The sequence below is a fragment of the Erpetoichthys calabaricus genome, chromosome 4 (genome assembly GCF_900747795.2).
Source record: "Erpetoichthys calabaricus chromosome 4, fErpCal1.3, whole genome shotgun sequence".
Classification (NCBI taxonomy): Eukaryota; Metazoa; Chordata; class Cladistia; order Polypteriformes; family Polypteridae; genus Erpetoichthys; species Erpetoichthys calabaricus.
The window spans coordinates 178,002,627-178,017,896 of record NC_041397.2 but is presented as its reverse complement, the minus strand read 5'-3'; the positions used below and the strand labels follow the sequence as shown (position 1 = coordinate 178,017,896).

The 15,270-nt window shown below is 36.3% G+C and overlaps 1 protein-coding gene across 2 annotated transcripts in view; it reads right to left on the bottom strand.

Moving 5' to 3' along the window:
- The window catches only part of LOC114650389 (P2Y purinoceptor 8), a 48,457-nt gene extending 34,818 nt beyond the window's left edge, over positions 1-13,639 (bottom strand). The window contains exon 1 of one of the 2 annotated variants that reach the window (XM_028799982.2): positions 13,483-13,639. Coding sequence is in view for 1 of the 2 variants with exons in the window: in XM_028799981.2 (XP_028655814.1) it covers positions 11,981-12,037 (57 nt within the window). In the remaining variant the exon portion in view is untranslated. Of the gene's footprint in view, positions 1-11,980; positions 12,162-13,482 lie in introns of those variants that run through there. The other variant, XM_028799981.2, reaches the window with a different exon arrangement.
- Between the last annotated feature and the right edge of the window lie 1,631 nt (positions 13,640-15,270).

Sequence of the window (15,270 nt, the reverse complement as noted above, 5' to 3'; positions counted from 1 at the left end):
TAGTTGTCTTAATGTCAGCTACCCATAATACCACCAACTAACCATACATCTCTAGTTTGAAAGAAAAAAAAATTCTGAAAGATAACATGCTTTCAGAAAAAAAAATAGAATTGATTTGCATAAGATCACTGCACACACAAAACTACATTGACTTTATATGAAAAGGTCAATCACAGAACCAAAATCAGTGTTATGTGAAACCTGAAAATGACTGTCAACACTGTCATAGTATACCACATTATAAAAACCTGACCTCTGGAAAGAAATATTAACAATTTATCCTCCAGATGAAAACACTATGATCTGAGAAAAAGCTTTCAAATAGACTTTTGTACATTTTAAATAAATATTGGAGTGGCTTGAAGTAATAACTAAAAACAGATATAAGCATCAAAAATAATATTTTACAATTTACCCTCCAAGATGAATGTGATTTATTAAGGATTTTGTGTACTTCAGAATTAATCAAGATATCTTTTTTTCTTACAAACACTGCTAGGAATTGCCTATTCCAGTCTAAAACAACAAAATCTAAAGGAAAAAAAGATAACATGACTAAAGTAGCTAATCTTATTTACCTTTCATTATAACATCTCCCTGTATTTATAATATAATCACAGAAGCCTTAAGATAGTCCTCATAAACTTAAAAATGTCCACATGCACTGATATTTTTGTGTAATTTATGGGCCATTTAACTTTTTTTTAAATACTGCATATTATATTAAACAAAATTACATGTATATTAATTTGAGCCTGACTAACTGGAAGTAAAAAAATAATTTAAAAAAAATATGTTGTTTGACGGGTGGCATGGAAGCAGTGGTTAGCATGTATGCTTCATGGGTCCAGCATCAGATCCTTCATAGTGAGATGTCTGCAGGTTTATCCAGTTTTTTTTTCTCCAGGTATTCCAGTTTTACTCCCATATTCCCAAAGACAAAGATGGCAGTTACCTTGTCCAGAGGTGTTTCAACCCTGCACCCAATGCAGCTGGGATATAATAAAGTTTCCTCCCATGACCCTAAGATGGATTTAGTAGGTTTGATGATGTTATGTTGCTTTAGATGGCAGTGACTGTGTTGAGTTTGTATAAAGCAAATGTATATAAATTATGTATATTAAACTATACAACACATTTAAACTACTAGTTAAAATACGAGGGGTGTTCAATTATAAACAGGAATTTTCATGCTCTGTTCTTATAAATAGTGCGAGGTAGACCTGACTCATTGGACAAACACACTCATGTTTGAACTTGTCATTAGTTGTGCTAGCTGCTCTTTCCCCCCTTCCTGTTAGTTGTAATCAACATGTCGGAGCAGGAGGTACACAGGAGTGTTGTACAGTGCATTATTATTCAATTTTTGACAAATGAAGGAGTCATTCCATCCCAGATTTATTTGAGACTTAAAAAAACAGTTTGGGGATGAATGTCTCTTTCTCTCTCATTCTAGAGTATATGATTGGTACAAGTCATTCAGAGAGGGACTATCATCTCTTCGGTCCACTTAAGGAATTTTTAGGAGGAAAGAAATTCAAGCTGAATGAGGAGGTTATTGATGGTGTGCAAGAATTAGTCAACATGCAGTCAAAAGACTCGTACTCTTCGGGGATTAAGAAACTTCCTGAGCACTGGAACAAGGGTATTGCAATGGCTGGAGATTATATAGAAAAATAGCGTGTAAGTCGTTTCATTGTATTCAATAAATAAAGTGTAGCTCATAAATTCTTTTTTATATTTGAATACCCCTTGTATATTATTTTATATGTTGATCTGTAGCATTCTGAATAGAATAACAAGCACGTCAAACTGAAAAACTACAATTCTATTACGTCCACTGACGTATAGAAAATTTAAGCTACAAAACAGGCTGTTGTAAACAAAGCCAAGCCACACTTACTTTTTCAGGCATTTTGCAGAAGCATATAGTCAAGCATTTTCTATATTCCAACAGATCTAAGCTATTCTAAAATATTCTCTATCCCCATAGGGGCAAGCAATACATGCAGAACATTTTCAAATTGGTGATTGAACTTATCCATCCATCCATTTTCCAACCCGCTGAATCCGAACACAGGGTCACGGGGGTCTGCTGGAGCCAATCCCAGCCAAAACAGGGCACAAGGCAGGGAACCACTCCTGGGCAGGGTGCCAACCCACCGCAGGACACACACAAATACACCCACACACCAAGCACACACTAGGGCCAATTTGGAATCACCAATCCACCTAACCTGCATGTCTTTGGACTGTGGGAGGAAACCGGAGCGCCCGGAGGAAACCCACGCAGACACGGGGAGAACATGCAAACTTCACGGAGGGAGGACCCGGAAAGCGAACCCGGGTCTTCTAACTGCGAGGCAGCAGCGCTACCACTTCGCCACCATGCCGCCCCGTGATTGAACTTATAAAACTTATAAAAATATACTAACTACAGCATTTTTCATTAATTTCTTTTCTTATTCAGTTAAAGGAATAGAGGAAGCTAAACCCATCACTGGAACAACACACAAGGCTGGAACAAGCCTTTGATTAGACATTAGCACAACATTTCTGTTTTATTTAATACAAATATAAATAAATAAATAAATTTACATTAGTCACATAATCACAGAAAAGAAAGGATGAAGAATAAAACAAAATGTTATTTGCCAGGTATATACAGTATTCAAGCTAGGATAAGCATCTGGAAAAGAATAAAATTACACATAATTACGTCTTTTGCTCAATAACACCAAATCATCTAGAGTAAGACATCTCAAATGCATTCATTCATTATTCATTTGCGAACCCTGGGTTCTAGTGCGGCTGAAATATAGTTTTATCCTACTGTAAACTGCAGCTTGCTAGCAATATTCAATATGGCCACTTCTTTTTTCTTTTTTTTCCTTTGATATCTTTTGTAAGTGAGCACAGCCTTGAAACTATGCATTTCTGACTGAAAAAAGTTCCCTTTAATTAACTTTATTTATTGTGTTAATCAATTTATAGTATTGTTTTTTTTCTGTCCAGATCCTAAATGGATTAAATCAGTGAATGGTGAATTATTTGTGTCAACATTAGTATGTTTTCAGAATTTTAATTAGCAAAACAGGCTTTTTATTAAAAATAATCATATGCTCTCAGAGTCTATGTAGGATTTCTTCTGGGTACTCTGGCTTTCCTCTCACACCCCCAGAAATGTACAAATATGTTTACAGGCAGCTCCAAATTGGCCCAGTGTGAGTTTGTACATGTGTGGTCCTAGCAGTGGACAAGGATCCAGTTCAGGGTGTGTTTCTGTCTTGTGTCCAGTGCCAGACCATCACTAGCTTAAAAAGGAATAAGCAGGTTTGATCATTTTATAATACTACTACTATATTTATACTTTGTCAGTTCTTCAAAGTATATAGAAAATAGGGCTTCTATCAGAAATATAAGGAAGGGTATATTGAAGATTAAAATACACAACACAAATTAAAAATACCATAAGAGGTTCCACATACCCTACACATCTTGCAAAAGTAGTTTGTTGACTTGCGCCATGCTCACAATTTCCTTCTGTAACTCTTGAATACTCCTACACTGAGTTCAAAAAGTGTGTTGGGTGCTGCAAATGACATCACTGGTTGATTTTCCAGTTATACCAGAGAAAACACCAACCAAGGTGACAAGAGCTTTTAGTTTTTAAGACGACAGTATCTAAATTAAACTGTACCTTAATAAATTGATGGAGCAAAAGTTGAGAGAAAATGTATGATACTATGAACTGCTGTTTGGTGATTTGTATCTAGAAACTTGATCACATTAACCATATTTCTTTCCTAATTTTTCATTGGTTGCTCTCCTTTGGAACCTCTTAATCTGTGGAGGTATGAAAGTGTGCGTAGTTATGTGTATGATGTACCTGGTGTGCCGATCAGAACTGGTTCCTGCCTTAAACATGATGCTGCTAGAACAGCCTCCATGTGATACTGTAATGGAAATATCAGGTTAAATGACTAAAGTAGTACACTAAAAACATATGTTTAAATGAGAAAATTTACAGGTATGCAGGGATTTAGTTAAGAAAACATAAAATATGAATGTGCTGTTAATATATCATAAACGTATACATTTTGCTTTTTTGGGTATTCATTGAGAAGTCAAGCAAAATGACACCTTTTTTTTTGGCTAACTAAAAAGATTACAATATGCAAGCTTTCAAGGCAACTCAGGCCCCTTCTTCAGGCAAGTTGCCTTGAAAGCTTGCATAGTGTAATCTTTCTAGTTAGCCAATAAAAGGTGTCATTTTGCTTGACTTCTCACTACATTCATAATGGCTAACACAGTAAAACACCCTAGTACTACAGACATACAAGACACCGAAATGTGCAGCTACTACGAGGTATTCAATCTAATCTAAAAATCATGATAAAACTACAACTATATTACTACTAACTAATTACAAATATAAAAAGGAAGAATAGCATTTTTTATTGAGTATGAGCTTAATGTGACAAAAGTTTCTTATTTATTTATTGATATTGATATATACTATTACTGCCTTAACCATACTCAATAATTTTTGTTAAAAATATTTTTCTAATATCAGATCTCCAGCTAAGACCACCCACAACTGCATCTAAGTTTAAAAAACGAATCCAACCCTTAAAATGTAAATCCTGTAACAAATATATAGAACTGATTTGCAAAACCTACACTGAAGTAATCATATGCTCAAACCAGTGACATGTGAAATCTGGAAATGGCTGTTACTAACAATATAGAATGCAACTTTAAAAATCTGCCTGTTTCAAGCAATTATAACCACAATAGATCTTGAAGAAAACAAACTTATTTTCAGAACATGTTAAACATGTTAGTTACTGTATGCTTGTTTTTACTTTGGCATATTTGGTAATTCTTGATAAAAAAAAACGATGCAAACACTATAGCCAAAAACAGAATGTGCCTTCATTCACAATGAGTAATCAGTTCTATTAATGAGTCTATTAGTCAATGGTTTCTTTGTGAGACAAAGTGCTTGTTTCTCAAACTTTGCTTGCAAATGTTGTTGTTAGTAAAAATAAAAAGAAACAAAAAAGTATTACTGCTTAAAACATTGAAATCTAAAGGTAATAAAATACTAATTTATGTATTGACTCAATGATAAACAGTATGATTAACTTAGTCTCTGCTCTCCTTTTTAAATTTTACATACATTAAAGTACATTAACACCATTAGAAGCCTTACACATCTAAAAGACTTCAACATACTGTATAGTATGAAAAGGATTTTTCCATCCAGGATTTTCAAGGCTAGTTGCAGTTTGTTTGTTTGTTTGTTTATTTAAGAAAAGCAGAAACAGTTTTTTGAGTTAATTTACTATATGTTACTAATTTTTGCATATATGACAAAGGGCTGTGTGTTGGTTTTTACATGTTTAGGATTACAGAGAAGTCTCTGTCAGTCTTACATTGTGGGAAATAACCTTTAACTGATGAGTGGTGAACCTTCAAAAGATTGACTTGGGTATGAAAGGATTTTATGTAGCAATCAAAGATATATACAGAAAATATAGCTGTTGCCACTTGCTGAGCACAGCCTGACTGATGATCTGAATGCAACTGAAATATTTTCCAAGATATGTGATGGCATATGTGGAGTGTTCTCTGTTCATAATTATTAGGTTTGTATTGTTAAGCTAAAAAAATATAGCATATAACATTTAGCAGGATGAGTTTTGAACCAGTTCTATGTTACATTCTCTTACTTTTCACTTTTGTTCGCCCTCTAGGTAATGCATTTTATTCTTTCATGCTCTTGCTTGCTTAAATCATTGTTAATTTAATTGAAGAAGTAGCAGCACTGTAGTAACACAAAACCTCACATGAAAATTTATATACAGTATATTAAACACTATTTATGTATTGTTTCATTGGTTTCTTAGAAATATATATTTAACAAATATCTTTAAACTAACTACAAACATTCAAAGTCACTTGTTCACTAAATATTTAATAGCTTCCTGCAATACTGCAATCTACACAAACTAACACAGGGACTTTTTAATAAATCTTTAATGTAGTTTGGCATAGGTATTCTCACTACATAACATACCGTGTATATAGATACACTCTATAAATTATAGAAAGAGCTATTGAATAAAAGCTATAATTAGATGCTATGCAAAAAAAAACAAAAAACTTGGGAACACAGTGTGAAAAATAATTCAGTGTAATATATGGCATCAGTAAGGAATAAAAATATTTTTAAGGCCTCACAGAGCCTAATATCACAATCATATCCGTTTTGTTTTGATTTTGTACAATTCCTCCTTAAATATAATTCTGCATTCTGATTTTGCATGAAATCTTCTAAAATTGTATTTTTTGAGGTCTTGTTCTTCCACTTGCATTTCTTTTGGTAGAGAGATTTATATTTTGACTGGTCTATGCTATAGTGGGAAATGACCCTCGTTATATTTCATATTCATATATATTTCAGTCATATTCCATAAGTAAATACATAGGTTCCAAATATAAGTTTAAGTATTCAAAGATGAAAAAGGTGACACAAATGTACTAACATTACTGTAGAGACTTAAAAAAATGATATACAGTATCTACCTGGTGAACTATGCATGCAAATGTTTTCATAACAGCAATGCACAAATGTTATGTTAAACATTATGCAAAGAGGAGCTTAGCTAAAATGAAATGAAAATGGAGAGCACTGTAGCCCGGATGTCACTCTTTGCACAGCCAGAACAAGTTCTTCTACATTAATTTCCTTTCCAAGTTTGTTCTCCAAATCAGTAGTTTTGCAATTTGCAGTTTTATACAACAAAGTTCAATATTGACAATAGGGAAAAGTTAAATAGTAATTACAATATAAGACAGAATATGGCCATAATAAACTCAAAACATTGATCAAAGGATGAAGGGTGATTCATAATATTCAAAAAATATAAATATCCTGTAAACACCAGTGAATATGATGAAGGCAACATATGGTAGTTGCCAACAATAGATGGGTAATTTACAAATTGAACAAATTGTGGTTTAACCTTTATTTACTTCAGATATTCTGCATACCAATCTACAGTTGATGTTTGAACAGTAAATAATAGCACAGCTCAAGACTGACACTTTACATTGGATTACTTTGGGCACCTGCAATACATACACAGGGCACTGCAAAAAAGTTTTTTACAATTAAAAATGTTAATGTCAAAATTCTTGTAATGTAGTATTGTTAATGTACATATATGTCAGAAGAAAAAAGAAAACAGAAAACAGTATAATACTGATAAGGTTCTATAAATTAATAAAAAGCAGTAGTAGACAAGAAACGGAGGTGGTCAACACACTGCAAACTGCTTACAAAAGCCTCCACATCAGTTAGTATGTGCATGACGCCACAATCAGGTTCTGATTTTATGTATTAAAATTCTCAGTCCTTGGAAAAGTAACTTTCAGTAATAAACAGTGGACTGAATTTCTTAAAGGAAGTGGTGGAAAGAGTACTTAAAAATACATCAAGTAAAAGTATTATTACTAAAAGAATCTAAGTACACAACTTGGAAATTATTCAAGTAAAAGTAAAAAATAATGCCAGAAACAAGTTGCCCAAGTGAACTGTACATTTTTAAACTTTTCTTTAAATGTTTATATTTTGTACATCTACACATGTAAAATAACCTCCTGATTAGTGCACTGGAAAAGTATGAGCAGACATTAGTAACACTATTTCTTTAGTTTATATTACCACTGAGCACTTTCACACAACAAAACAATCTATAGTATATATCTATATATGATAATTAATATTACCATAATATAATTTGGATTCTAACGCAGACAGTTGTTTTTGAAATTACAGTGTAATTAGACTAAAGGTTGAAGGAGCTCTTTAGAATGTTGTTAGCTCGACAGTGAATTAAGTCAATAGTAAACTTACCAACAGGAAGACACAGTTCACTGCTGTTGCCTTGGCATCAGTAGTTTTTGTATATGTTTACTTTGCCTGGAGGTATGGAATGTACAACAGATGTATGTATTTTTTGCACTGACATGAGTGATTTTTACTGTACAGTGGAACCTCGAGATACGATCACCTCTGTATACGAGAAATTCAAAATACGAGGAAAGTATGAGCGAAAAATTCAGATCTAAATACGAGCATTGGCTCGCGTAACGAGCCAGGCTGTGGGTATAGCTCGCGGCTTAGCAAGGGGGCGTGGTAGCAGTTGCGAGCCGCGATCTGCGGTGTCTGCGTTTCTCACTTAAGTGCACAGGTGGGAAACTGCCCACATCCATGATTGTTCCTGTGGCTGATGGGCTGCAGCTGCCATGTCCTCCCCGCATATATAGAGAAGCGCGAGCCGGTTAAGGGGGAGAAAAAGTAAAAGAAAAGAGAGAGAGAGAGAGAGAGAGAGAGAGAGAGAGAGAGAGAGAGAGAGAGAGAGAGAGAGAGAGAGAGAGAGAGAGAGAGAGCGAGCGCGCGCGCGCGCGCGCACAAGCAGGCAGGCAGGCAGGCACGCGGGCGGGCGAGTGAGTGCAGGCTCGCGTGTAGCTGAACAGGCGAGCCAAACAGCTGAAGCAGGACGGTGTAGAGAAGGTCAGCTGCATTAAGAGTGTCTCGCCTGTTGCAGAGCCCGCAGGTGAGACGCTAACAGAGAAGAAGCACCGGGGATTGTCATCTGTTTTTTAAAGACGGCATCCTTTTGACGTTTTAAATTCGTGTTAAAGGATTGTTATTCTTGTGTATTTTAAACCTCCACTTCACAACTGTTTTAAGGATTATTTATTTAAAGATTTATTGAATGCTCTACTGCACTTTGGACACCTGTTTTGATTCTTTTAATAATCAGTTATTATTTACCAGTGTTATTTATTAAAGGTAGACTACAGTATATATAATTTATCAGTGTTATTTGTTAGGAAAATTGATTTTTATGTTAATATATTTGGGGTGCAGAACGGATTAACTGGATTTCCATTATTTTCAATGGGGAAGTTTGTTCTAGATACGAGAAATTCGCTATACAAGCTCAGTGCTGGAACGAATTAAACTCGTATCTAGAGGTTCCACTTGTATTTTGTTTTTTGGGTGGAAGCCTCCTGTTTGAAACACAAGATACCTGTCATCGAATTTTAATAGCAGTTTATTTTATTTTGAAAACAGATTCTAATTTTCAAATATCTCAATGTATTAAAAGGACACAAACTACAAGTTAAAAAAGCATATTGACCCATAAATGTTACTGACCAATGAAGTCAGCCATTATCAGTTATAAAGTACAATCTCAGGTGGTTACACAATGAGCAGTGGTAAACTCAGTTAATTTAAATGTTCAACACACTTGAATCTAATCTGTGAAAAAAGCAGTCTGCTTACAAACATCACCGCATCAGTTAATATGTGCTCACTAATTTGCAACACCAAGTGCCACTCTACAAAGTAAAGTAAAATGTTTGCAGTGCTGCAATGACCTCAACACTTTCGCACGTACATAATTATTCATTTATTCTTGCTCTCAATACTCAAGTGTTCTGATTATGAAACTGCTCACACAGACACCTCGTTCTGAAAGACACGCTTCGCTTTTAAGCAGACTACATGGAACTGGAGTAAAATAAGCTTATCTCTAACAATATACAAATCTGAAGCATAAAAGCTCCTAGTTCTGTTTACAACATTCAAATCTGACCGGTATGGGGATTTTGTTATACTCCACTTCAGATTTGACTTATTTTAGCTCTGAAAGGGCAGAAAAGACTTCTCCAAGGATACTGAATTTGGAGTAGACAACAAACAGATGCTACCTAGTGAGGCCTGAGGCCGCCAGACTTAACTGTTTCATCAGATGCTATCTGCTGGCACTACAGAGCATGAGCCATCACATCGGGTGAAACAGCAGCTTGTGGTAAGTTCAATTTCTCTCCTCCACATGGGGATATTTAATGTTAACACAGTTAAATTTGCACTTTTACAGAAATTCTATTAGAAAGATAGAAAAATGACACATAAAAGTAACACAGTAAATGTTAAACTCTGTTAATAACTGGATTTGAATATTTAGTTAACCATCAGTGTAGAAATGAGAATCTATTCATTTCATGAACCATATAAATTTAATATTTGATAAAGTGTTATTGTTTATTTCATGATCCTGATTGCATCTGTGTATTTAGTTTAATATCCATTAATGATTCGTGTCATTTCAAACCACATATCCTATACAAAAATTGTAATAAATTTCATATTCAAATTTTGCCTTTTTGATATGTGTCACCTTGTATAATGTGCTGGTTCTCATTGAATATGATAATCTATTTAGTGTTCAGACCTCAATCCGGGTGGTTTGCTGTGTTGGGTACAGCAACGTGCTGTAATCAGCGCAAGCTCCCAACCTCCTCCTCCTAAATAAATGAGTACTCTACTTAAGAATGAATAGAACTGAACTAAAAGCATACTTACAGTATGCACATCTTTTTCTCTTGCAATGAATATTGACAAAGTATATCCATTTTCTAAGCATTTCACAGATTTTAGAAACCTGAAACCTATTCTGGTGTCTTGAAGTACTGCACAAGGCATGACAAAAACTCTGACTTGAACACTATGCCATTGCAGGTCACTCTTAAACACCCACCCACACTTACTCATAGCAGAACAAAGAGAAGAACTCAATTATGCATCCATCAATTTTAAAAATCCACTCATTTCAGTCATAGGCACTGGGAACCATGCCTGTCTCAACAGCACTGGGAGTATGGCAAAACAACCCTGGATGGGGATGCTAGGCCACTACTGGATACGTTTACATACACTTTCTAAAAGATTAATTAACCTAACATGTGTCTTTAGGATGTCGGGAGAGATCTATGTTGACACAGGGATAACATTTAATTCACATACAGTTAGTACTTTGTATTGAGTTTTAAATTCTGAATTCTTGAGATACGAGGCTAAAGCATTAACCACCATGCTGCCTCATTCCCTAACATGCATATTTTTACAAAAATTCATCCACCTGTCAATTTTCTGAACCTGTTACTTTAAAGTAGGTCAAAAAATTAATACCTGGAGGAAAACCACATACTAATTCTACTAGAAAGCGTCCGGGCCAACAATCAAACCCAGGCATGTGGAGGTCTCTGTTGCAACTCATTTAAATTCTTCCCATTTACTATCAGAATGTGTGTATCCTTTAATGCTTTTCCCAGGTATTTACTGCCCTGTACTTTATTATTGGTGACAGTACCTTGAGGCAACATGGTGGAGATAATTGGATTCAATCCCAGCTTATTCAATGGGAATGTAGACAATGCAAATTTATATTGCATCTAAATGGGCGTTTTTTGGGTTTACTCCTCACTTTCCAAAGACATGCATGTCGGGTTATTTATTACTCTCAAGGCGCATGTGTCTTATGATGAATATACAGCAATGCTGCCATAAGTCATTAAATTGGTTCAAAATTCCTTGTGTTGTACTTCTGCAACCTGTGATTTTATTATTGTGGGCTTTGTCAGGCAGCTTGTGATTAGCTTTGTGAAAGATGATGTCTCTTTTGTCTTGCTGAATTACATTGCTGTTATTTCGACTCTAGCCTATTTTTGAAACACGTTTGCTTTTTGTTACTTATGACTCCTACTGTAACTATTCAGTTTTCATTTAATCATCTGGGTGTTGGCATAGTTAGGAAGGCGCAATATTAAATTGATTAAATGCCTATTTTCTGTCATTCTTGATAGACTTGCTACACTATCAAGTACATTATAATTCCAAATTATGACAGTTGTTTACTACATGCTAATGAAGGCTGTGGTCGCATTATGCCACTCATCAGTAGCTCTCACATTGAACATGACGATCCAGTTAGCTTATATTGACCTATCAGACAGGGCTTGATAATGTCTGCTTTTCGTTATCTAACTAACAGCAGTATGGATTTTTTTTTTTTGTCTGTCTTGTACTGAACAGCTCTCGAGATGATCCACTTACCTTACTCGGCAGTAACACGACGATGAGCACTGGATCGTCACAGCTACACAAAGTCATCTAGGGTGTGCACTGTCTGTGCGAATTAAGACAGAATTATATTTGTACTCACTAACAAGTTACATCCTCCACCCTGAACGGTCTAACGCTTTTCTAAACTATGTCTCGACCGCAAAAAAAGTGCCACACTGTTCATCTCCTGAACTTCTGGGTGTGTGATAACAAACGAGGACGAGCATCTTTGTGGTAGACGGCGACACGCGATGCACCACTAGTGACGTCTAGCGTCTCAGACGGGTTATTTATACACAAAGAGCGGACTGACTACCTCTTGACAGTAGTCCACTTAAAGCCCTTAAAGAATGTGTCAGTCACGATACACACTTAAGTCGGAGTTTGGCACCTGATGAAACGAACCAATATGCTGTTCTTGCTTAAAATTAAGTCAACGGCAGAGTAAACTTCCTGATTTTTTAACGCCACGTGGATAGAACATGTTCTAAAAAGGAAACACTACACACAGAGTACATTCGTCTAGGTGGGCAACTTAAAAGAGTCATAATACTGTAACTGTATGAACTGAACAACGCTCGAAGTGCACTTGGCTGCCTATAGCTGTGGCAGCGGACGCTGAAACTGCGATGCCCACTTAAGTAGCCTGCTATATACAGTAGCGCACGTGGGTTATCATTTTCGCTTTCACTGGGAAGGGGGCTTTTTGAAGTTGAAGTTTTCAATAGAAAGGATCGTGATTACAGCTGTAGGCAAGCCCGGATTAACAGCCCCCCACAGTTCCTTCTTTTATCAATGCAGCGCGCGAACAACCGGTTAAATTAACGCTGCGTTTTATTTCCCACTCTTGAATTTCTTTCATGGTGTTGGGGGGTTGGGGATAAAAAGCCCCTGGGAGTGCGTCTGGAAGGAGCTAATGGTAGATCCGCCCCTCAGGGCAGGTTCATAAAAGTGAACGTTAAGCAAATGTCCGCTAGCTCTCCACGTGTGAAAGCAGTGTCAACAGTCCATTCCAGTCCTTATACATACCAGTGAGCAGAAATGAAATCGATCCTCTTGTACTGCACCAATATTTTTTGCGACAATAGGTTACAGTGGTTCTGTACAATTTGGGGTGGGGGTTAAACCAGCAAAGAGGTTTTCCACACCACTCCGTTTATTCGCCAAATCACACTGTAATGCGTTCTTCTACAGCCCGCACATCATATAAAGCGCCTTTTATAATCGATCTCTCACATGCGCCTCGCAAAAAATCTCTTCACTTTATCCTGGATTAAGACGGTATCATCTCGCGTATTTATTTCTCACCTCCTTTAGAAAGACTCACTAAGATGAGAGATTTCTCCCTCTTGCAACATAGCGCTTGATTTAAGTACACATCTTTAACGCATTGCCTGAACTGCACTTGCGCGGCCCAAAACCCCGTTCAGCTCTATTGCCCACAGGTGCTGTAAAACAAATCAGGCATGTCCTTACTGTAACAGTTCACTTACCTGCGGCGAGGCGTAGGCTGCAGGCAGGTTTTGCCACTGTTCGTTTCTTTACAGTTTTGAGATCAGGAAATGATGATACTGGTCGGCTTCAACGGACGTCTCTCAGGAAAGTTTGCGTCATGTGCTGTTGTTTTACTCTTGAGGGTTCCTGCTTTGTTTTGACCAGTTTCTCTTTTTTTCATCGTGAGTATCAAAAAGTGACAACACGAGACGTCAATCGACCGCTGGTAGTGGAGCAGCAAACTCTGCAAGTCCCGCTTTTAAATAATATTACAGCATACTCCTAGGTACTAGGGTATTGTACCGTGTTAGCCATTATGAATGTAGTGAAAAGTCAAGCAAAATGACATCTTTTATGGCCTAACTAAAAAGATTACAATATGCAAATGTTCGAGGCAACTCAGGCCCCTTCTTCAGTTGCCTCGAAAGCTTGCATATTGTAATCTTTTTAGTTACCCAATAAAAGGTGTCATTTTGCTTGACTTTTCACAGCATACTCCTAGTAAACAACTGCACGTATTTTGTTGTCTTAAAAGTTTTCTGTGATACTATCTTGTCCCATTTACTGTGCACTGACATGATTCATAATGTATTGCAATCAAGATAATTGCCTTATAACTTAGGACAGTTTAGTAGCACATAATAATCTGATTATATCAATAGCAGAATAACCCTTGTGGTGCATAGTAAATCAAATCATGCCCTATCTTTGTGATAAATGTTGAACAATGTCATGTGCTACATTACTGATGAACATTACTTGTGCTATGCACAAGCTACCAAGTGTTACCACTAGACCATGCACACTTTTATGGTGAATGTTATGTAGTAAAGTGTAATTAGAATTCAAAAGTGTCATTATGCTGTATGGTTTTCATGCAAAATCAATATACAGTTTACTAAAATGGACTTACCAAACTTCATTGTGGAGGACCATTGCTCCAGCTGACTATTCTTTTTTCATCTTTTTTTAACATACAAGCATATTTCTATTGTCACTTTTTTAACCCCTTTCTGTAAAGTCACAGGCAGGCCTTAATGTATAATTGAAGTTTATAAGAAATGTACAGACGCAGTACAGAAAATTGATTTCTTTAGATAGATAGATAGATAGATAGATAGATAGATAGATAGATAGATAGATAGATAGATAGATAGATACTTTATTAATCCCAAGGGGAAATTCACATACTCCAGCAGCAGCATACTGATACAAAAAACAATATTAAATTAAAGAGTAATAAAAATGCAGGTAAAATCAGACAATAACTTTGAATAATGTTAATGTTTACCCCCCCGGGTGGAATTGAAGAGTCGCATAGTTTGGGGGAGGAACGATCTCTTCAGTCTGTCAGTGTAGCTGCTCCTCTGTCTGGTGTTGACACTGTTTAGTGGATGCAGTGGATTCTCCATAATTGATAGGAGCCTGCTGAGTGCCCATCGCTCTGCCACGGATGTCAGACTGTCCAGCTCCATGCCTACAACAGAGCTTGCTTTCCTCACCAGTTTGTCCAGGCGTGAGGTGTCCTTCTTCTTAATGCTGCCTCCCCAGCACACCACCGCGTAGAAGAGGGCGCTTGCCACAACCGTCTGATAGAACATTTAGTGCGCCTCTGCCATTAGTTTACATTATTTTATGTATAACTGCCTGGAAGTTCTTGTGCTTTGTTGCACAATATTTTTATTTCACCTTTGCATTCACCTATTTTATGAATCTGCTCTGTACAATTCACAATTAAAGAAGTTGAGGAAAGAAACCTTGAATATGAATATGATATGGCATCTCAT